General features: G+C 49.5%; 1 protein-coding gene across 4 annotated transcripts in view; it reads left to right on the forward strand.

Annotated features, from left to right (window-relative positions):
• Window positions 1-22,884, forward strand: part of SAG (S-antigen visual arrestin) — a 42,664-nt gene extending 19,780 nt beyond the window's left edge. For 2 of the 4 annotated variants that reach the window (XM_049100966.1, XM_035719171.2), the window contains 13 exons: window positions 719-763; window positions 2,480-2,673; window positions 4,307-4,366; window positions 6,241-6,317; window positions 7,277-7,412; window positions 8,308-8,392; window positions 11,059-11,131; window positions 13,134-13,271; window positions 16,271-16,348; window positions 17,256-17,279; window positions 18,726-18,781; window positions 22,206-22,221; window positions 22,647-22,884. In XM_049100966.1, coding sequence (XP_048956923.1) covers window positions 719-763; window positions 2,480-2,673; window positions 4,307-4,366; window positions 6,241-6,317; window positions 7,277-7,412; window positions 8,308-8,392; window positions 11,059-11,131; window positions 13,134-13,271; window positions 16,271-16,348; window positions 17,256-17,279; window positions 18,726-18,781; window positions 22,206-22,221; window positions 22,647-22,746 — 1,082 coding nt within the window. In that variant the 3' untranslated portion in view covers window positions 22,747-22,884. The remainder of the gene's footprint in view (window positions 1-718; window positions 764-2,479; window positions 2,674-4,306; window positions 4,367-6,240; window positions 6,318-7,276; window positions 7,413-8,307; window positions 8,393-11,058; window positions 11,132-13,133; window positions 13,272-16,270; window positions 16,349-17,255; window positions 17,280-18,725; window positions 18,782-22,205; window positions 22,222-22,646) is intronic. The other 2 variants (XM_049100967.1, XM_049100968.1) reach the window with 2 other exon arrangements.
• Window positions 22,885-23,196: the final 312 nt, after the last annotated feature.

Raw genomic sequence — 23,196 nt, forward strand, 5'->3', positions numbered from 1 at the left:
CATTAAAATGATGAGTACAGGGATCCCTGGGTGGCGCAGCGGTTTGGCGCCTGCCTTTGGCCCAGGGCGCGATCCTGGAGACCCGGGATCAAATCCCACATCGGGCTCCCAGTGCATGGAGCCTGCTTTTCCCTCTGCCTGTGTCTCTGCCTCTCTCTCTCTCTCTGTGTGACTATCATAAATTTAAAAAAAAAAAAAAATATTGAGTACATATTATGTGTGTGTGTGGGGGGGAGTGTGTGTGTATAAAAATAGACACTTGGAATATATAGTTGTGTGAGAAAAGCCATTAACTGAACAATATGTATTGTGGGATCTCATTTTTTTAGTAAAAACATCCATATAAATATATATGCATCTAGAAAAAAAATTCTGTGCCAGTGTCTTGACACTGGGTATCTCTGAGTGGTGGGTATTTGAGTGACTTTGTCTTCTCTTTGCTTAACTTCCCTTTCTAATTTTCCTATAATGAACATGGATTACTTGTGTAATTATAAACTACAGGGAGGGGCGCTGGGGTGGCTCAGTTGGTTAAGCATCTGACTCTTGATCTCAGCTTAGGTCCTGATCTCAGGGTCATGAGTTCAAGTCCTGCTTCAGGCATGCTGAACGTGGAACCTCCTTAAAAACAAAACAAAAAACTGCAGATAAATATATGAAGAAGGCCTGTGGTCTCTTTCGTCTTCCCCACCTCATTGCTCTCTCCATTTTGGTTTAGATGGTATCGTGTTGGTGGATCCCGAGCTTGTGAAGGGAAAGAAAGGTAAGACAGGCTTCTTGTCTTCCCAGGACCTGGTCTGGTCTGGTCTTAGTGCTAGGAAAGAACTTTCTAGGAAACAGCTGGTGCTGTCTTGCACACCCTACCCCTACCAGGCCCTGTCCCCCACATTCCCTCGTATAATCTTTGGGACATTGTCCTGTTCACATCAGAGCTCATTGTCCCCGTTTCTCAGATGAAGGTAAAGACCCAAGGGAGCTACTTACTTGTCCAGGGTGGAGCGCATGTCTGTGGGCTCTATCAGGTGTGCGCTTGCCCTGTGTCATGTAGTTCCACACCAGCGGCAGAACTCAGGAGGGCTCCTTGGTGTATTTATCCCAAAACGGGGCAATCAAGCATGCTGGAAGTCTCACTTTTTTTTTTTTTTTTTTAAATCCTGACCGTGGTGGTTCTGAACCACAGCATCAGAGCATCCTTGAAGATCTCTGGCAGCTGTGATATCTGGCGAGTAATTTGGTGCTAATAACAGTCGTGTAAACTACATTAGGGCAGACCCGAGCTATCCTTATGAAGATGTCACTGACTCAGTTCCATTCCAAGTATGCCTTTCGGAGTGGTTGCTACTGGCAACAACAAGGAGTTTTTTTCACCCCGGGATGTGTCCTTGGGAGCACATCAGATGTGGGCCTCAGCACTGAGGGGGGCATGGCAGAAATGGGGCTGAAAACCACCTCTTCTGTTGTCTCTGATCTTCTCCTGGGTGTCCCGCTTCTCTGTGGCACTTGGAGGCACCTGGTTTGAGCCCTGAAAGCCTATGCCCTTGGCTGGAGGAGGGCACCTGCTCTGAGGGAAAGCACTGGCCAGCAAGGGAGGCATAAGGCCAGGTCATCTCTGGGCACCAGTCCTCTTAACAAACATTGGGTGAGGGACAGGCAATTGGTCAGTGGCTCTTCTGAGCTTTGTGGTGAAGACACAGACAAGATCCACCACCAATGACTTCTAAGGACATCTTAGATGACTTCTGAGATGCTTTCTGTTCAAGGATAATGCACTTTATGTGCTTTTATTTACCCCATAAAAGACTGTTGTAAATTGTCTGCCCTCAAAACGTATAGTTTCATGCAATCCTTTTGGTCCACTAGAGGCATAGATTGTTTCTGTTTAATCAAATTGAGTTTTCAGAGTTTCAGAGAATGCCTGATAAGTTTCTGAGCAATGTGAAGGAAGCGTTTCTGGGGTTTGGTTTCATCTCCCCTCCTGGTCCGTGAGCCCCTGTCCAGCTCCTCTGGCAGACCCCTGTCTGGTGCAGGTCCATCTTGCTCCCTAGCACTGTGTCCCTCTGCTTATCACCTTCATTCTCTGTTAAAAGCCTCCTGAGGTCCCCGAGCAGGTGGGTGGAGAGAAGGGGGTGGTAGGATGGAGGACACAGGAGAATCTGTGGGCAAAATATGTGGTTCATGTGACTATCTTCTTGTCCCCTGTCCCCTGACTCACAAACCCATTTAGAGTAATTAACACAAGCCCTGGGGAAGGTGCTGGATCTCCAGAAGGGTGTGGGCTGCCTCGGTGCTGTGGTTCTCTTTTTTTTTTTTTTTTTTTTTTGGTGCTATGGTTCTCAAACCCCATCCCCTTTGGACGTTGATGGTTGGATGGGGGGCGGGGCAGGGGGGGGCAGTGTCAGCGGTTACCCCATGTTCACTTGGCCAGACGGGGGTGCCATGCCAATGGGACAAACCTGCCCCCTTCTTGTCACCCCTCCAGTGTATGTCTCTCTGACCTGCGCCTTCCGCTACGGCCAGGAAGACATCGACGTGATTGGCCTGAGCTTCCGCAGGGACCTATACTTCTCTCAGGTCCAGGTGTTCCCACCCGTAGAGGCTGCAGGCGCCCCCACGAAGCTGCAGGAGAGCCTGATGAAGAAGCTGGGGGGCAACACGTACCCCTTCCTGCTCACGGTGGGTGACTCCCCCCATGTCCCTGCCCTGGTTCCTTCACCCTCAGCACCTTGCAGTGTGACCAGGAGCGAAGGAGAGGGGACAGAGCAATGACTTCACATTTGTGGGCCTTCAAATTGCATCCTTGGAGGAAATTCTACATTGCACGGGCTGTGATTGTCTTTTTTTAAGTCCTTGAAAATAGCCTCTCAGCCTTTGAAGGCACCACTTCAACCTACGGTTTAAATATTTCCCTTCATCCGACCACCTAATTATACGGGCATGTTATTCCTTCACTCGCTCATCTATAAAAAGAAAGAAGTGCCCCTCGGTTGGCCCGGACGAGCTCGGCCCATGAAAGAGCTCCCTGCAGGACAGGAGATCGTGCCGCAGTCAGAAGTCGTCTGTAGCCTCGACGGCAGGGCCGGCAGGGCCGTGGGTCATAAACGGCTGCATCTCTCCAGAGGCCCTCTCCTGCTGGGGGGATCCTGGCCACCCACGGTGCCAGCGTCTGTGCCTCCCAAAGACTTGGGCGACACGAACTCAGGCTGGGGAATGCTGCTACCAATCCTTGTTACCAGTGTGGCTATGTGTCTTAAGATGATATATTTCTCCAAAGTTACATGGTTCAGCCTTAAGAGAAGGAAATTTTGCCATCTACTCCGCAACACGAATGAGGAGAACACTAGACTGAGTCACAGGAGCAGACACAAAAGGACAGTGTGTGATTCCACTTATGTGGGGACCCGGAGCCACCAGGCTTGTAGACACAGAGTATAGAGCAGTGGTCGGAGAGTCAGTGTTGACTGGGGACAGAGCTTCAGTGTGGGACGCGTGGTGGGGATCATTGCAGAACTACGTGAACATCCTTCAGGTCACTAAATTGTATGCTGAAAATGTCAGTTTTTGTGATGCATACTTTATAACATTTTTTTTAGTGATTAAAAAAATTGTAAACTTTTTTTTTTTAATCACACACACAAAAAAACCATTTCAGTGGTCCTGCATGTTCTCATGACCTGGCATTGGGAGTTTGAAGTGATATAACCCTTTTAGAGCTAACATGCCAGGACAGTATCAAAAACCTTAAGAATGTGGTTTTGATCTACAGTTCCCTTTCCAGAAGCATAGCCTGTGGACTTGTTTGGATAAAACTGCGCTAAGGTGGATGAAGAAGGTCAATCGCAGCATTGTTGATCATGGCAAAAAAAGCAAAGTACCATTTAATGAAGGGTCAGCCAACACAGGGCACTGGCTAAATTAAATGCGGGGTTAACGAAGGCCAAAGAACAGTGATGGAGAACTCATGGTGTAGAAAAATGGTCCTGATGCATTCTGAGTAGGGTTGGGGCGGTAATGTGAGCCAAGCAGACGACAGGACATATGCATCGTGGAGTCTCATTTCTGTAAAACACATACATCTACGTACATATTCACGTGTGAGGGAGCCCCTAGGACACTTGGAAGCCCATGTTCATAATGTTATTCTAGATGTTGGCAACATGGGTGAATGTGGTGGGTTTTTTGTTGTTTCATTTTGTTTTGTTTTGCTTGCTCGCTCACTTCTCATCTTCCTTTTCCAAGTTTTACACACTGAGTGCATATTGCATGTGGAATAGTGCCTCTGAAAGAAATGACTTGTTTCTTCCCACAGTTCCCTGATTACTTACCCTGCTCGGTGATGCTGCAGCCAGCTCCGCAAGACATGGGGAAGGTTAGTGCAAAAAGAAAGGCCAGGGACTAATTCATGCCTTCAAATGACTTTTCAAAATAGCCTTTTCTCTGGGGAAAATTTCAAATGTGCACAAAAGTAGAGAGGCATTATAATGAACCCGTCACTTGCCTTCAGCAGCTGTTAGCCAGGACGGAGCCCATGGACAGAGTAGTAGGCCTACCCTTGGTGGGTCCCACAGAAATCAGGCAAAAACCAAATAACAAGTGTCTACGGGGCCCATCCAAGGATGGCAGGCACTCTGGAGAACACGAGGCTAGCAAGAGGAAAAGGGAGAGTCTGGTGGGGTGGTTGTTCAGGAGGTTTAAAGAAGGCCTCCCCAGGAGGGTAAAGGAGGAGCCACTATCCCAAGGGAGAGCCCCCCCAGGCAGAGGGGACATGGTGCATGGTGTGCCAGGGCTGGAGGAGCAGAGGGAAATGGCAAGAGTGGGTCAGAGGCATGGGGAGGTGCAGGCCGTGTAGACTTTCAGTGAGATGGGAGCCTACAGGGCTCTGAACGATAGGTGCTGACCTAGGCTTCCCAGGGGCACCCTGACCACTGCACTGAGAAGGGTTGGGTGGGCCAAGCATGAGCTCCCAAGGCGGGGAAAAGCGAAGGGGCTGAGTGTGCACAAGGAGGAGTGGCCATGGTGGGCAGGGGACTCTAAGCCATGAAGAAGGGCGGTGAGGAACAGGGGGAGAGGGTAAAGGTGCCAGGACCCAGGATTGATCACAGGCCCCCAAAAGGGGAGGGCAGAGAGTGGCGGGGCTGCCTCAGAAGTACCAAGGGGTGTAGGCCAGAAGCCACAGTCTGGGCAGTGACTTCCAGTGTGGGGGTCTTGTCCCGTTGGTGGTTTGTGAAGTCAGTGTGGTGGATCAGGAGTGGTATCGGAGAAACATGGCATAGAATGAAATAGAATAAGATGGGAAATCTCAGAATGTGTCGCCCATAGCAAGACTCAGTGTTGCTTCACGAGAGCTGTTGCACACACGTGTGTCTGCTTACGGGGCCGCATGATAAACCTGGCTCCTTCCTGTGGTTGATGGCCTGGTCCAGGAAAATGCAGGTGAGCTGAGGGTGGCCGAGCCGGAGGAGGACAAGGCCATGTTGGGCCAGCCCGGGTGCTCTCTTTCCTCCGTCCCAAGAGAGGAGTAGCTGCAGGAAAGGGGGCCTGACCTGGGCCCTCAGGGGCCTAGGAGGGGACTGGCCAGAAGCCCGGAGGCCTCAGACCCTTACAAGCTGAGTAGACCCTGGAGCTGGGGCAGAGAGGACACGAAGGAGTTTGTCAAATACAAAATAGAGGGAGACAGAGAAACATGAAGCCCTCAGGCAGAAGGAACAGTGTTATTTTTTATCCCAGGACCCTGAGATCATGATCTGAGCTGAAGGGAGACACTTAACCAACTGAGCCACCCAGGTACCCCCCACTTCCAGCTTCTTTGAAAAAGTTGGAATTGCTGCCAGTGCAGTGGACCCCATTCCAGCCTCGCCACCCCAGGGCCCGGCGCTGGCAGCCAGTGTGCTCGGTCGTGGACCCCCTGCTAGCCCTGTGAGCACCTGCGTCTATCCCCTGCTGTAGGCAGTGCAACGTCAGAGATACATACAGATGGGGTCACATCTAGAGGGACAACTAAATGGAGGCAGAGCTAGACACCATACATGATCTCCCTGGGAGCTTGGGGCCACAGTGCACTCCTCGTCTGGATGTCATTCTTTCCTCACTCAGCAAACCTAGCCTTAATGGGGTGGCCCTAAAAAGGACAGGGCTAAGACAAAAAGACAAGGTGCCACGTAACATGGGAGGTGTGACCCCATTCCAGCTCCCGGGAAGGGAGGTGCTGACTGAAGCCTTGTCTCTTCTCTTGCTCCACTGCAGTGCTGTGGGGTCGACTTTGAGGTCAAGGCATTCGCCAGAGACAGCACAGAGGATGAAGAGGACAAAGTGCCCAAGAAGTAAGAGTACAGCTGCAGGAAAAGGGGTGGCCCCCGGGGTGGGGGTGGGGGGTCAGGAGCTGGGGTGGGAGGCTGCCCCTCACTTCTCCTCTGTGGCCTGCGAGGCCAGGGGGATGGGGCCTGCCCCGCCCAGGCAGCCAGGACGGAAGGATGTCTACACACGGGCAGGGGCAGTGGCTCACCATTTGGGGGAGGCAAAATGGCAGAGGAGCTAGCAAGCTCAAGGTTCACGTAAGCCTCTAGCAGCCCCCGGATTCTCTCCCTCTCCAGTTTGCTTCTTCTTCGGTAACTCCTCTGCTGTGATAAAATACACACAACATGAGGTTTACCATTTTAACCATTTCTGAGTGTGAACTTCGGAGGCATTAGTACATGCACTGTGTTGCACAGCCGTAGTTACAGCATAGCCACTCTCTGCACCCCACACTGTCTACACCCAGCATGTTTCATCACCCTGGACAGAGGCTCTCTCCCCAGCAGGCAGTGACTCCTGGCTCTTCTGCCTTCCCAGGCCCCGCTGTTCAGTTGTCTTCTTGTACCTGAACAAGGCCCTCGATCGTGCCCTCCACACTTTTTCCTCACACTCAACACGCACACACCCGTGGAGGCTTGCTGTTGCAGTAAGTCACAGTGACGGAGAGCTGGAGGCATGTCACGTAGGGCACTCAACCCCCTACCCCCACCCCGGGCTGTGCCCTGAGAGCTGAAGCCGAGAGTGACCCGGAGCAGGCCCACCAGCCCCATGCCACCCAGCTGGTGAAACCTCAGAGAAGGGACCAGAAAACAGGTCCTTGGGGCCCTCTCCCACCCCAACATGGGGTCCTTCCTCTTCTGGCTCACCCATTATCCCTTGGGAGCATTCCTGAAGCATCACAGCGTGAGTACGGGGAGAGAGATCTAGAAGCCCCCCGAGGAGGCCTGGCGGTAACCCCAGAACTGTCTGCACTTTTCATCTGCAGGAGCTCCGTGCGTTTACTGATCCGGAAAGTACAGCATGCGCCATCGAAGATGGGTCCCCAGCCCCGAGCTGAGGCCGCCTGGCAGTTCTTCATGTCCGACAAGCCCTTGCACCTGGCTGTCTCCCTCAGCAAAGAGGTGAGCCACTGGCTGGTGCTGTGCCCCTATTGCGAGCAGGCCCGGGGCAATCTGCTGTGGGTGCTGCAAGCCATGTTGTGTCTGGGCATAGTTAAAGCACCAACGCTTGTGAACAATTGGCTTTTCTCATAACTTGGACTGAGTAAAGATGACCCTCAGACTAGGTCACTGCACTGCCAGTCCTGAGCAACTAGGGAGGAGCGTGGTGGTTTCCTCGTACCTCTGACACAGGCGGTTCCCCCCCGCCCCCCACCCGGCCCCTTGGGTCTCATGTACTGATGGGTGTGGTCTTGCGAATTGTTTACTTCCCTAGAAAATGTCAGTTTCAATGTAGTGGTGAAGGGGTGGCTGAGTCACCCGTGGATGTCATTTCTTCATATGTCATTTCTTCATATGAAGAACCACTGGCCGAGGCTGTCTTGGTCACCGAGAGTTGTGCACATGTGTTGGCAAAGTCTCAACATACCGACCGTGTGTGTATGCATGCCTGTGTGTGCACACATGCCCGCCTGGGCCTAGGTCACATGCCCTCCTGGGGCAGAGCTCCCCACTCATTCCCCCTCACTGCACTCACTCTGCCCCACACGGCCTTGTGGTTCCACCCAGGACCCCCATGGCTACCTCTGTCATGACCGTCAGGACTGGGTGTTCCAGGTGGGAGCACTCTTGCTCCCCTCTGCGCTGGTCACCGCTGTCCTCCTCGGCATGCCACAGACGAGGTGGACCATGTTCCGGACCCCTCGCTAAAGGAAGCCTGTTGCTATCGCTTTATCTTCCTTTGAGGTGTGGGAATTCAGCCACACTTGGAGGGTGGGGGTAAACCTAGAAAGCCATGAGATTAAAGATACCACCACACTCTGTTCCTCTTTTCTGACTTCCCTGCTAACTTTTTCAGATCTATTTCCATGGGGAGCCCATTACTGTGACTGTGACTGTGACCAATAACACAGAGAAGACTGTGAAGAAGATTAAAGCATTAGGTAGGAACTTCTCAAAAGAGGAAGGCAGAGTCTTCTAGAATTTCTCAGTCTGGTCGTATTTCCCCAGGGTCTCTCCTCTGGGCATATAAGGCCCTCCTGGGTCTTTGGAACTGCCTGTTTATCTGTGTTGTCATGGAGAGCAGGAACTTACAGGAGGAAAGTGTTTCAAGTGTCACCTCATGCAACCTCCTGGCCAGCTTAGGGGAGCTGTCTGTTGTCTTGAAACGACATCTCTGACAGGCGATCCTCCATTATTCCATGCCGTGCCTTCCTGGAGGAGCCCCTTGCCGGATCCCGGGGGGAGCCACATGAGGAGTTTTCATTCTTAGACCAGAATTAATTTTTGTTGACAGAGGCAGCACAGTGTAGTGGGAAAAGCGCTAGAATGAGCACAGTGGGCCTAATTGTGGGCTCATGCTGTGTGAATCCCAGTTGACATCCACAGCACTGGTTCCTGGTCTACCTTCCTGGATTTTTGTGAAGCTCCAGGGATTAGAGTGCTTTTATAAATGATTAAGCCCTCCTGTCTCTGGTGCTGTTGCGTTAGTACGGTGTGATGGCCAAGCCTTGCCTGATACTACACTCAACGCATGTCCTGCCTGCTGTTCTACACATATTTCCATTTCTTCGGCTCAGAGGGCATCGAGGTACAGGGGATGGTCAGATGTCATGGTCTTATAGGGGCTACATGAAAAAGACACAACCAGGGAGGGTGACCTCTACGTTCACCACTAACTCACTCAATGACTAAGACAAAGTCAGACTCATAGTTTGTGATGGTGACCAACTATCCTGGCTGGACTAGGATTTTCTTTTTCTTTTTCCTTTTTTTTTTTTTCTTTTTAAGTTTTTGTTTGTTTGTTTTAAGTAATCTCTACGTCCAACGTGGAACTTGAACTCATGATCCCTGAGATCAAGAGTTGCATGCTCTTCTGACTGAGCCAGCCAGGTGACCCTTGACCAGGATTTTCAGTGCTAAAATGGGCTAGTTCCAGGCAAATCAAGATGGTTGGTCACTTGTTTCACACACCACTTTCCTCTTCCTTGTGTGTGTGCATCATAAATAAGGTTCAGGAGGGATCCCTGGGTGGCGCAGTGGTTTGGCACCTGCCTTTGGCCCAGGGCGCGATCCTGGAGACCCGGGATCGAGTCCCACATCAGGCTCCCGGTGCGTGGAGCCTGCTTCTCCCTCTGCCTGTGTCTCTGCCTCTCTCTCTCTCTCTCTGTGACTATCATAAATAAATAAAATAAAAAAATAAAAATTAATTAAAAAAATTTAAAAAAAGATAAGGTTCAGGAGTTTTGATGCATGCATACCTAAGAATTATTAGAGGGTTTTCCTGATGCTGATATGAATGCTTATAGCTTTGTTTTATGTTGGTGTAGTTCATCTGCTTTCGATCTTTGTAGGACCTGGTATTATTTAGCATGTTAAATGTAGTATCCAATACAGTGTTCCACAAAGTAACAGGATTGAGGAAGTATCATTTGATACTTTGATTTTTAAATTATTTCTCAAAGTTTTATGAGTTCTCACATCAAAGCCATTAAAATGTGAAAGAATTTGTCAAACTTTCAGAAGCAAGATGTTAGTAGCTTTTTATAGGCTGAGCACTGTGCTGAGTGCTTCACATAAGTTGTTTCTTTTAACCTTCAAATTTGATTTTAAGAGAGATTAAAAATTAGTCTTTTGGGACGCCTGGGTGGCTCAGTGGTTGGGCGGCTGCCCTTGGCTCAGGGTGTGATCCTGGAGACCCGAGATGAGTCCCACATCGGGCTCCCTGCATGGAGCCTGCTTCTCCCTCTGCCTGTCTGTCTGCCTCTCTCTGTGTATGTCTCTCATGAATAAATAAATAAAATCTTTTAAAAAATTAGTTTTTTGATCATCACAACAACCATTAAGTTAGCTGAATTGTCATTCATTTTGCTGATGGGGAAATTGAGGCATAGAAGAGCTGTGCGATTCACCCCACGGCTGGCAGCTAAGCTGGTATTTGAGCCCAGGGAGTCCACCTTTTTTTTTTTTAAGTTTCATTCATTCATTCATTCATTCATTCATTCATTCATTCATAAGAGACAGAGAGAGAGAGAAGGAGAAACACAGGCAGAGAGAGAAGCCGACTCCATGCAGGGAGCCCGATGTGAGGCTCGATCCCAGAACTCCAGGATCATGCCCTCGACAGAAGGTGGACACTCAACCACTGAGCCACCCAGGTGTCCCATGGGAGTCCACCTTCCTATCCACATGCACAAGTCAGGTCTATGCTGCCAGCAGGTGGTTTCTTGCTTGGATAATTGGAAGGAGGTGCTCATAAAATAATATAGTGGTATAAGGGGGCAGGTTTGGAGAAAGCACAAATGGTGAGTTCAAGTACACTTGGAAGGATATGCAAGGGTAGGTATGGTGTGGACTCAGCAGAGAGGAGTCTCCTAGGTGGTGCAGTTTTAGGGAGGCTGGCTCATAGGTGTGAGCTGCCCAGAGCAGGTTATTGGTGAACAGGAGTGGCGTGAGGACAAGACTCAGAAACCCCAGCCTTAAAGCCAAGCCTGAGAAGTACACTCCAACAGCCATTAGACAGGGAAGACCAACCATGTCCCTGGCAGGCACCATGCACATGCGTGGAGGACCCCACATTGGATCACTCACCCCTGTCTTCCCTCTGCAGTGGAACAAGTGGCCAACGTGGTTCTCTACTCGAGTGATTATTATACCAAGCCAGTGGCCCAGGAGGAAACACAGTGAGTAGCTGGTTGGGTTTGTATTTCCTGGGTGGCTCAGGCTTCCTTGTCAAGTTCCCCTTTCGTTCACCCTGAAGGGGGAAGTAGGATGCTTGGCTTCCTTCCCCTTTTCTCACTTCAAGGGCTGCAAAGAAAGTTAGCATCTCAGTTGTGTTCTCACTCACAAGAGTTCTGAGAGCTCTCACTCACAGGGAATGATGGAAAGGAGAGAAACAAAGATTGAAATGGCACAGTGGGAACAGCTGGAACTTTCTGTTGCTCCTTGGAATAAGTCGGTAGGAATTTGATACTATTTCTGCCCCTAGAGCAGACAAGCAAATGATCTGTCATCCCAGGCGAGTGTTCTCGGTCTTTTGATCTGCAACTCAATTTGCAAATGTGGTACCAACGACAGCCAGATTCCAATGATATGTCAATTCTGAGCCTGGCATCATGAATCATTTCTCTCCCTTCATTAGAATCAAAAGCAGATGAGTATCCTGTGATGGTGTCTTCGTGCTGGAGCCAGACACCTGCTGAGTCTTGCTCCACGCTATTCATTCACACACAGGTTACTGGGGTGACGCCTCCTCCAGAGAGGGTCACTTGGGCAGGTCCTTTTCTCTTTGTCTCACGGATGTGTCGCAGCACTGTTGTATACAAAAAATATTACCAGAGCAACAGGAAGGGGACTGGTGATGAAAGACAAACTGATTCAGCAGGAGAACATGACGTAAACCTTAAAAGACAAATTTGGAATAAACTTACTCAATGCAGAGCTGGACCCAAGTTTAAATATAGGTCCAGAGGGGAGGGAGACAGGAAAGAGCCGCAGCTCACTGGCTGCTCCCTTGGTGCTGGCCCGGGTCTGTTCTCCCCTGCAGGTGCATCCTCACACGTCCTCGTGTCCCGGGGTCTCCTTGGCTCGCTTTTTGGCATAGGCTCAATGATGAAAGGAGAAAATTGCTCCCTGGCTGAGTTTTTCCCTCTTAAAGCCCATTATCTGGCCTTCTTTTCAGCAATTCAGTGCATTTTGGACCAAATGATTCCCAGGAAACTGGCGACTGTTGTAGGGTCCCCGCAAGGGAGCCTGAAAGCTGAGCTAGATCGTGCTCACAGGTCTCAGACCAGAAGCCACTCAGAAGGCTGCAGAGCCTGAGTCATTGTCCTTGAACCCTGGGGCTGACTCCTGGGTGGTGTTTTCAGGGCCACTCCCTGCCTTCTCCTGGCTGGGCACCAGGAAGGAGGATGTGTCAGGAGGGGTGACATGGGCTGTCGGCTGGCTGCATGGATGCTTCTGGGCACAGGTGTGGTACGAGCACACCAGTGAATGGCAGAGCCACCTCTACAGCCTCAGATGCCATTCCATGAGCCAGGGATGCTCTAGTCCTGGAGAAACCCTCACTGTTGTGTCCCCAGCTCTATCCCCGATCTGCAGACCCATGGTTTGGCATGGATTCCCTGTGTCTGTCAGAGGCTGAGACACCCACCACCTGACCAGTGACCCAGTGATCCAGTGACAGGGAAGAGCTAGGAGAGACAGAGCACATGTGCTTGAACCAAACCAATCCAGTCCTCCTGGCTCACAGAGGGCCCCACCACACCCTCCTCAACAGCCCACTCCCTTGGGCACATGCCCATCCTCCTGATTGCAACAGCTCTGGGTGACAGGCGACTTCCAGCCTAGGCTTATTGCAGGCACTGGCCACATGGCCTGCAGCCCACCATATGGTCCTGAAGTCTCAGGAGGAGACTGACCTTTATGCTAGTCAGTCTCAGTTAACCCCACAGAATACTCTAGAAATTCAGTGACTCAGAGGAGCAGGGACTTGAGGGAATGTCTTAATGTTGCCGCCAGCCTGTTTTGAGATGTCACTAATGTTTCTTGTAAGGCAAGTGCACAGATAACCTAAACTATCTTCCCCCTGGAAAATGCTTGATGGCAGATAGGGTCTCGTGGGACTGATGGTGGCTTTATGGCCATAAGAATCGTTAGCGAAATAGCCTGTTCCTCTTCCTACAGAGAAAAAGTGCCACCGAACAGCACTCTGACCACGACGCTGACGCTGGTGCCCTTGCTGGCCAACAACCGTGAAAGAAGGGGCATCGCCCTGGATGGGAAGATTAAGCATGAGGACACGAACCTTGCTTCGAGCACCATGTGAGTCCTTGTAACTCAGGAGATGGGCACCCAAGACTCAGTGCAGAGGAGGTGCTGGTCTGCTCCCCTTCTCGTCTCACCCCCTGCCCCCCAGGCTCACAGGCTCCCATGTAGCATGATGGCTGTCACTCCAGGCACAGAGTGCTGATTCAGTGATCCAAGGAGGCCCCACACTCCCACCCCTGATGTGACGTGGTGGTTACAGGAATGGGCTCTGGGGGCAGCCTCATGCCAAACCCCTGCTCCACTGCTTACAGGTGGGCTACTCTGGGCAAATTACTTGGGCTGTTTGAGAACCTCAGTTTTCCTGTCTGTACAGTGGGGGTGCTGCTTTTTCTCATGGAGAGGGTTATAAGGATTATGGGCAATGACAATCCATGTAAAATGTGGTGCTTGGTACACAGTGAGCACTCCAGCAATGTCAGCCATGACCTTCTAATAATATCATTAGCAAGTATAGGTACCCTAAGCATATAAACTGAGTAATGCAGGGGCACCTAGCTGGCCCAGTCAGTAGATCACACAGCTCTTGATCTCAGGGTCAGGGGTTCGAGCCCCATGGTTAGGCATGGAGCCTACTTAAAAAATAAGAATAAAAAAATAAACCAAGTAATGCAGGTAGCTGCATGAATAATGGAAATACCATTTATTCATTTCCACCAGCAAAGGTAAAGAACAGGAGGTTCTGAGAGCTGCTGGTGTCAATTAAATATCAATGAAGCTAAGCCCTGATCTGCTGGCCCCAACTCAAAGAACCGCTGGCTGAATTTAGCCAGCAGATTCAGCACAAACTAGAGTGAGGCGTCAAGGTCAACTATCCACTGCCACTTCTCGCCATCCTTTGAGGCTTCCATTCCAGAGCATGTCTGTTGGTGAGTGCTGAGTGTTTGGGGGAGAGCCATACCCCAGGCCCAAAGCCCACTGCCAGCCATCCCCTGTGTGATGCTCGGGGGCTCCCTCAGTGGTCCGGTAGCCTCCTCCAAGGTGATGCCATCTGGAAGAGGCTCTCCTATTTGACCTCCGTGACCCCATAGCTCAGTAGCACGTCTTCTCAGATACAATAGTGGGGGTCCCAAACATTTGGCAGAAGGCAGAATCATGGGAGTCCAAGGATTTTTTGAGGATAATTTGCCAAGTTTATATGTTCGATTCTAAGGCACTTTGGTGGAGGTCTGGAGAGTGATTGAGGGACACCAGACCAGGTTCATGGCAATCACGACATCAACAGTATGTTTGTAAAAACGTTGTACGATCTGTGGACTATTTTGCAAACATGTAAGCCTTTTGTGAGGAAGGTGAATTTATACTCATTTTATGAATAAGGGAATTGAAGTTCAGCCAGGAGAGGCTTGACTAAGGTCACCTGATCAGTTAATGACAGAGCAAAGTCCGCTCCTCATTACCTGAGTCCCTCATTTACCCCCAGCTTCAGGGCTGCCTTCCAGGGTTCTAGAAAGTGACCATCACAGCAGAACCTAGATTAACCAATCTGTGTGTGTGTGTGTGTGTGTGTGAGAGAGAGAGAGAGAGAGAGAGAGAGAGAGAGATTGAGAGAGAGTGAGTGGGGACTACAGAGAGACTCTCGCATTCAAGGAAGATGGCAGAGGAGAAAGCTTGCAGGGCATACTCAGGCATGGGATGAAGCACCTCCTTTCCTTCAGCTGTTAAGTCAGACAGACAGTCCAGCAACGGGGTGGGGTCTCAGACTTGCAACCCCCTCTTTGTCCCCTTTGGTGGCAATCTCTCTTGATGGACTGTCTACATTCCATGATTCCAGATACAGGTATTTGCCCTCCACAAGAGCTCCAGGCACTGATGAGCCAGTGGAGTTTTTGGAGGGCGTCACAGCCCTGGGGGCAAGGTCCAATGGGCCTCTCATGGCGGGGGGGTCCCTGGGCTGGAGTCTGTGGGCCTGCAACCTGCCCTGCATTCTCAGCCCCTCCTCAGACCTGTCATGGCCTGCCTTCCTTAAGCCTTCAGCTTTCTTGGCCATGTGGTCTGTTGTCATTCACATTGTTCTAGCTAGCATGTCACGACGTTTTTCAGACCTTAACTCCTGTGACTGGGCATCCTGAAATACTTCATGTCCTTGCAACGGACCACCACGAATGAGATAATAATCTGTGTTACAATGCCCAGCATGGTGCCTGTCAGACAGTAGAACCTGGAATGGAGTCACTATTGGGGAAAGTTAGCACTCTCTTTGGGGGCACAGGCGATGGCCTCATGCACCACGTTCATTCACTTCAACATGATGCTGGTTGCTGGGGACGCAGGGCCAGAGCGCAAAGGAGGGAGACGCATGCTGATGGCAGGTGTCCAGGAAGGCTTCACAAAGGAAGGTCAGCTTCAGCTTGAGGTCTTAAGAGAACCAAGGAGGGAGGCATTCCAGGGAAGGCTTGTGTTTGGCAAGCCTGGCACACGGGAGATGCTGGGGCATAGTGGGGCATGAGATGGCAAAGGCAGGCAAAGGTCAGTTCATAGATTGCCTGCCAGGCCATGCTGAGGCTTGACCCTAGGAAAGCTCTCTGGCTGCAGTGTCTGAGAGCTCCGGGAAGGGGCCAGGCCTGTGGGAGATAAGTTACTGAGATAATATAGGCAGGAAAAGCCTATGGAGGACTCAGTGGTTGGCCAGGGATGGCAGGTGGGGCAGAGGAAGGAGCCAAGGAAGATGGCGGGGTGGGGGGGCAGGGGTTGGTTTCTGGAACCACCATCTGGCAGGTGGATGAACATCAGTGGAGGCAGAGCAAGAAGAACCAGGAAGCACCCTCTGCCTTCTGAACTTGCAGGGGGGGAAATCCCAAGCTACAATGCAGGAAAGGAATCCCCCTTCCTGACTATGGAAACTTCTAGGACTTTGACAGTGTGGTTGAATTTACGAGTTCCTTAAGAAGATGCCCACATTGTGATAGGCTTGTCTGGAGGTGAGGGATGTGTTCATCTAGTCTGCTCACTGCTGCTCCTCTGAATTCTTCTGCTTTTCTTTTCTTTTTGAGCAGAATAAAGGAGGGCATAGACCGGACTGTCCTGGGCATCCTGGTGTCTTACCATATCAAGGTGAAGCTCACGGTGTCAGGGTGAGTGTCCAAGAGCCAACACCATGGGCTCTGTCTTGGCCTCTCCCCTTCCTTTCCTGAATGATTGGGAGCCAGAAAGAAGAAAGATCTACAAATTCTATGGATGACCAACTAGAGTTTTGGCGAGATCCTATTTATCTCATCAGTTCTGTTTGATATGACTTCACATGGGGAAAACAGTCAAAGAGCAAACTACAAAATAAGTTAGTACTACTTGGGAAAAGTGAGTGTGTGTTTGCTCATGCACTGTAAGTTGATACACAAAGAAGGGAAGTCAGTTTATTGCTACATCTCACTTCAGGAAAGAATGGCTGCCGCCTAACGAATTCTCAGTAGATCTTCATTTTTTGCATCCTAGGGGAAAAAAAACTTGAATTCTCATTTTCCTTTCAAATCCCACTGCCAAAGTTTCTGGCCTTTTACTTCGACGAGCCATCAAAGGCAAGTCCACGCACATATTCCGTGAGCCACGCACAATCAAGAGCTCCCCTAGTTTTGGTTGGGACAACAAAGTAGAGCACGGGTAGATTTTACAAATTGTGTTACCATAGTGTTTGTAGTTGTAGGGTCTTCCAAAGTGCGTAGATTACCTTTGAGTTTCTCTGAGAGGATCTAGGACAGTAGGGGTCAAGGTAAGTGAATAGCAGGTATTCCACAATGACCTTTATTGTTCATTCTTGAACATCAGGGCTCAGACCTAAGTGATTCCTCCTTTTAGCTAATCCACTTGAGAAAGAGATGAAATCACAAATGGAGAGGAATAGTCCAGTTGAATGAGATGGGATGCAAAGATCCCGTGAGCCGTGAGTGCAGAGCATGCTTGGGACATGTCCACCTCTGAATAATGGGAAATAGAGTTGTGTAACCATTGGGACAGTCACCAGCACTGTTTGCTTTTGTTTCCTAGCTTTCTGGGAGAGCTCACCTCCAGGTAAGCCTTGTCACCTTCCTTCTCTGCTTGATTCCCAAGGTATCACAGGGAACCAGTCCGGGGTTCAAAATAGTAGCTCAGAGGTGTTATGAAACGATGCCCACTGCCTTCTGGATGCATCATGCAAATGTTGTGTGAGGCTGGGGATGTTTCTTCGAGACCAAAGCTGAGCCTCCCCTGGGGAGGACACACGCACACACGCACACTCAGAAAACTGGCATGCTCCAGGCAGCAGCCTTTGTGTCCATGTCTAACATGAAGCTCACATTCTGAACCATTTAAAAATGTACAATATAGTGGCATCAAGGAGACATTTAAAATGTTGCATAACGATCACCACTGTCTGGTTCCTTTGTGTTTTTACCACCCCAAAAGGAAACCCTATACCTATTAAGTGGTCTCTGCCATTCTCCCCTTTTCCTAGTCCCTGGCCACCATTAATCTTTCTATCTCTACGGATTTGCCTATTCTGGATATTTCATAAAGGGAATCACAGGATGTGTCCCTGGGTAACCAGCTTTTTCCCCTGAGTGTCGTGTTTTCCAGGTTCATCTGTGTTATAGCATGTGTCAGTTTTTCATTCCTTTTTATGGCTGAGGAATACTCCATGGTACACAGAGTGACCACATTTGGGTCCTCCATTCATCCACTGGTGGACGTTTGGGCTACTATGAATGGTAACAGCTACGTTTCTCAAATCATGCCCAAAGCGGCAGGCCCAAATTAGTGTTTGAGGCAGGCCCTGACCTCACATACTCCTTCACTCTGCCTCTTACCATCTCCTTCCCTCACATGGAAGCCAGGCCCCACCTGCACTGGGGTTTGACCAAAGCTGTAACCGTGTAGGAGGCGGTGGGTCCTGGGTGAAGTGAGGAGAGACCCTTGCTTTTTTACAACTTCTTTTCATTCTTCCTTGGTCCAGATTTGCCTTCTGTTCTCCTTCCCGACTCCTTCCCTTCCTCCTTTTTCTAGAAATTGCAAGGCACCCTGACGCCCTTCTGCTTCTGGAATTTGGCGGGTGCTGCTCATTCCTCTTCTGCTCCCTAGCAAGCGACCATGTGACTGTTAACATAGAGTTCACATATAAAAAGTCGTGTACATTTTTGCAAGTTTTATTTTTTTTTCTCCGAAACTATCCTCTCTCCAGGATTTCACCCCTCCTTGACCCACAATAGCATGTCTCTGGACCTAATAACCAGGAGAAGGGGAACCTACCAAACCTAGCTGCCTCCGCCATGCTGAAGTGAAGTTTCTGGACCACATTTCAGGGAATACATTTAAAATTCCTCCTTGACCACTTCCTGATTTCTGGTTTGTTTTGTTTTGAATCTCGCTGAATCCTCTTGAGCAGCGTTGAGTCTCTGCAGCCACAGCCCTTCTCTGTGTGCTTTATACAATCTTGAACGTGTTCTCATCCATGTGCATTCTTTTTTTTTTTTTTTCCAGTGAAGTGGCAACTGAGGTGCCTTTCCGCCTCATGCACCCCCAGCCCGAGGACCCAGGTCAGTCGCACATTGTCTCAGCTTTCTCTAGTCATTTCCTCCATGCAGATTTCTTATTTATTCATTGCTAGTGGTCCCTGAGCACGGCCCTGGGTCTGGACACCACCAGGTGATTGCTTGTCATCCTCAAATGCTGCCCTGGACCAGCCCCCAGAGGCATGATCATCTCCTTTGCCATGAGCCATGGCTTGTCCACTCATTTAGCATGTTGGGGACAGAGCATCCCCAACCTTGAACATGGAGTTTCTTGATTAGTCTTATCAGGGTTGATGACTTAGAAGCAGAAGCTCTTGGTGTTGAATTGGATTGAAATTTAAAGAGAATTTAAGTGAAATATATATTTGAGAGGCTGAGGCTTTTGCCTTTCATTTGGAATCATTAACAGGCATTCAGAAGATGAGTATTTTTTGACAGTGATGATTGTGATGAGAGTACAGAAAATACTAGAAAGAAGTGTCAGGTCGTGGGCAGCCCAGGTGGCTCAGTGGTTTAGCGCCGCCTTCAGCCCAGGTCAGGATCCTGTGGTCAGGATCCTGGAGACCTGAAATCGAGTCCCATGTCGGGCTCCCTGCTTCTCCCTCTGCCTGTGTCTCTGCCTCTCTCTCTCTCTGTCTCATTAATAAATAAAATCTTTTAAAAAATTAAAAAAAAAAAAGAAGTGTCAGGTCAGGTTCCTTGGCTCCTTTGAATTGCAAATCCATTGGCTCTTGTATGGATGTCCGAAGTAAATGAAGGGAAGGTTGTTTGACTGTAAATAAAGAGTAAACCACTGGACTGTGTATGTCAGTAGTAAGTAGTGTGGTATATGAATTAGATCTCGATATGGCTTTTTTAAATATGTATTTTTTTAAGATTTTATTTATTGAGACAGAATGTGAAAGCATGAGCAGAGGGAGAGGGAGAAGCAGACCCCTCGCTGAGCAGGGAACCCAATGCAGGGCTTGATTCCAGGACCCTGGGATCATGACCTGAGCTGAAGGCAGATGCTTAACTGACTGAGCCACCCAAGCACCCCTTAAATATGTGTTTTTAAAGATTCTTATTTATTTATTTGGGAGAGAGAGTGAGAGCAGAGGGAAGAGCAGAGGGAGGTGGACAAGCAGACTCTGTGCTGAGCGAGGAGCCCCATGTGAGGCTTAATCTCATGACCTCGAGACCAGGACCAGAGCTGAAATGAAGAGTCATATACTCCACTGACTGAGCCACCCAGGCACCCAGCCATATGGCTCTTTTAAAGAAAGTAAATGGAGCAGCAAAGTAATGTAGTGCAATCCCAGAAATTCTGGGGGGAAATTCACTGTGTTCACGTTAAAGTGGCTTTGTTGACAGGAAAGGAAATTGGACTTGTGTGAATGAGAACCCTCCATAGTTATAGTAACAAAGAATATTTCTAGTAAAAGTGCTAAAATGGGGCACCTGGCTGGTTCAGTTGGAAGAGCATGTGTCTTGATCTCAAGACTGAATTTCAGCCCCACATTGGGCATAGAGATTGTTATTATTTTTTTAAGGTGGTATAAATAAGCAAGATTTATTTTTCTTATACTTTATAGCTTTTTGTATCTTGATTATGAAATAATCTTTAAACACTAGAATGATCCCCCCTATTCGTTTTGGATTTGTCTCGAAAATAGTTTGTCTCAAAGTATTTTTCCAAATATTTTGGATTCAAATAGTCCATGTACTTTGGGGAAAAAGTAGTCTGGCCACATTTTTTTAAATTCATATCTGCTGGTACCATTCAGATACTTTTTTTTTTTTTTAACTATGTGAGATTGAAAGGCATTCTGGTCCCTTTCAAGGACATTTTAAAAGAATATTTTAAAACTATGACCTGAGGGGATGCCATCGTTTATGCCAGATTGTTTTCTGGAGCTGTGAACAGACTTTTCGACTTCACTTGGAGGGGGAAGTGGGGCTCTTCCTTTTCTGGGTATGATGACATTTTCATGTTCCAGTCATTATGGCCCTTACATTGAACATACCACCATGTCAAGACTAAACAATAATCTTTTGTACTGTGAGATTTCAGGGAGAAAGGACAGATTACCCCGTGGCCTCAAAATTCTGACTTCTAGAGCTTCGAGTTGCAGGACTTCCATCCACAGGAGTGCTCACGTCTTACATGCCTCGTTGCTGGTTCTGAGTCTACACAGGTAGACAAAGCAGAACAAGCATTAAGTTGTGGCTCAGAAGCTCTGCCAGGACCAGGGACCGAGCAATTTATACCTACTAGGGACGAAGGAAATGCTACCAAGTTTTCATTATCCCTGCAAAAGCGTCCACAATGGAAGGCAGGTGTTGATGTGATTCTCTTTCAGGCTGATGGTCCCAGTTAGCATAATTATGCTAGCACATGGGGGCCCAGGACGGTTCCTGCCCAGGGGCCTCCCTCCGTCTCCTGTGGTTAGCAGCCCACATAGACACTTCCCTCCCAGCGCCTGAGAGACAAGAGCAGTGGCTCCACTGTGGTGCTCCCGAAAAGTCCTCTGGCGTTGATCACCTAGCTCTTGCGGGCTCTCCACTGAGGGTTACCGTACTTTACCAGGCGGACAGAAAACTAAACGAACACACGAACAGCAAAGAACCGTTCAAATGAATAGCAGTTAATCAGGGACTGCAAAACACATCTGAAAATATAATCCAACCACAAAGTGATCAATGTGTTCGCAGAGAAACCAGACCCTGAGGGGCCCAGGAGTGGTTCCCAAGCTCCAGCGCACACCCCCAACCACGGGTGGGGCTGTTTAGACATCCGGTCCCAGAACTCACCCTTTGTGAGCCGGACAAGCCGACGTGCTGGTGTCAGATGGGTCCGGAGGGTGGGTTGTAACAGCACCAGGACTGTGCTCTCTCCACGGAGTCCAAAGGACACGAAGGGAGAAAAGCTTTGAAAAAAGAAAGCATCCCAGAGGTGAGGGTGGGGCTTCTCCTGGTTAAGGAGGTGAAGGCAAGACACTCTGACACAGAGGCCATGGTTCAGATGTGCAGGGAGAGAGGCTCTGGCAGCTGGCAAAGGCAAAGGGCAGGGGTGACACGTGGTTGTTGTGAAATGCATGTATCTAGGCTTCTTTTCCCTCCAACTATATAGTCACCAAAATAAGGGAGAAATTTTCAAGGTGCAGCTATTATGCAGAATTTATGCTGATAGGGGCGCCTGGGTGGCTCAGTCAGTTCAGCCTCTGACTCCTGATTTCGGCTCAGGTCATGATCTCAGGGTCCTGAGTTGGAGCCCCACTTTGGGCTCTGTGCTCAGCAGGAAGGCAGCTTGAGATTCTCTCTCTCAAAAAAAAAAAAAAAAAGATTCTCTCTCTCTCTCTTCCTTTCCCTCTGCCCCTCCCCCTGCTCACGATTCTCTTTCACTCTCTAAAAAGAAAAAAAAAAGAATTTATGCTGATAATTCTTTCTCTTTATTTCACGCTTACAGCTACGGCAAAGGAAAGGTGAGCCCCTGCCCCGAGCTTCCCTGTGTCCTGTGACTTCCTCCGCACACACAAACCCCCTTTGGGGCCTTTTTGTACACACCGCATGCTCTGAACACCGCCTCAGGCTCTCGTTTTCCTTGTGCTCCCAGTACTTCGGCTTGCACGTGCACACACATGCCCGCGTACACACACCTGCACCCTCGGTTATGCCGGTATGCATGTCTGCTCTGTGGGTTCCTTCATTTTCTCTCCCTTGTGTTTGTTAAAGAGACTTTACATGGAAAGCTGTGAGGAGAGCGGCTTGGTCCATGCTCCATCATGTAGGAGAATCCTGATCAGTCCCTCTGTTGCAAAAGGAAGACCAAGGATCTTGCTTTGCTTGAGATTTCACTGCAAGCTTCAAAGAGCGTGCCATGACCAAAATGTTCCTTGTTCTCTTTTAGTTTTCAGGATGAAAATTTGGTTTTCGAGGAGTTTGCTCGCCAAAATCTGAAAGACTTTGCTGAGGAGGGGAAGAAAGACCGGGAGGCCATGGATGAGTGAAGAGGTCGGTCGACCTGGACGCTGGGAAACAGTAGTTCACGCAGGATAAGCCAAACGCTACAGTTAGCCCTTTAGTTAGGCTAAATACCAAAGTGTGAGTCTTCTTCATAGAAATAAAGTTTGTCTGTTCAGCTGTGATCTGATTCCGGCTGGCTTGTTGCTGCGGCTGAGTGATGTCACTGACTCCTGGGAGCTGCAGCCCTCCGGGTCTTTGTGTCTCAGGTGGGGGAGGGAAGGATCTAGAAAGGAAGCGCTGGCTCATTGAGGCGAGAACACGTCCCAGGTTTGGTGTGCTCACCCAGTGGAGCCTGGTACTTTCTCCAGGAGTCCTGGGGATAAACTGCTTCCCTGGAAACATATGGGGGCAGGGGGGAGCAGTGTTTCAAGTGACCTGGCCAAGCTCCATGCCTCCCCCCACAAGAGCCTCCTGAGATAAACAAGGCAAAGGAC

Source organism: Canis lupus, chromosome 25, assembly GCF_003254725.2.
Source record: "Canis lupus dingo isolate Sandy chromosome 25, ASM325472v2, whole genome shotgun sequence".
Lineage (NCBI taxonomy): Eukaryota > Metazoa > Chordata > Mammalia > Carnivora > Canidae > Canis > Canis lupus.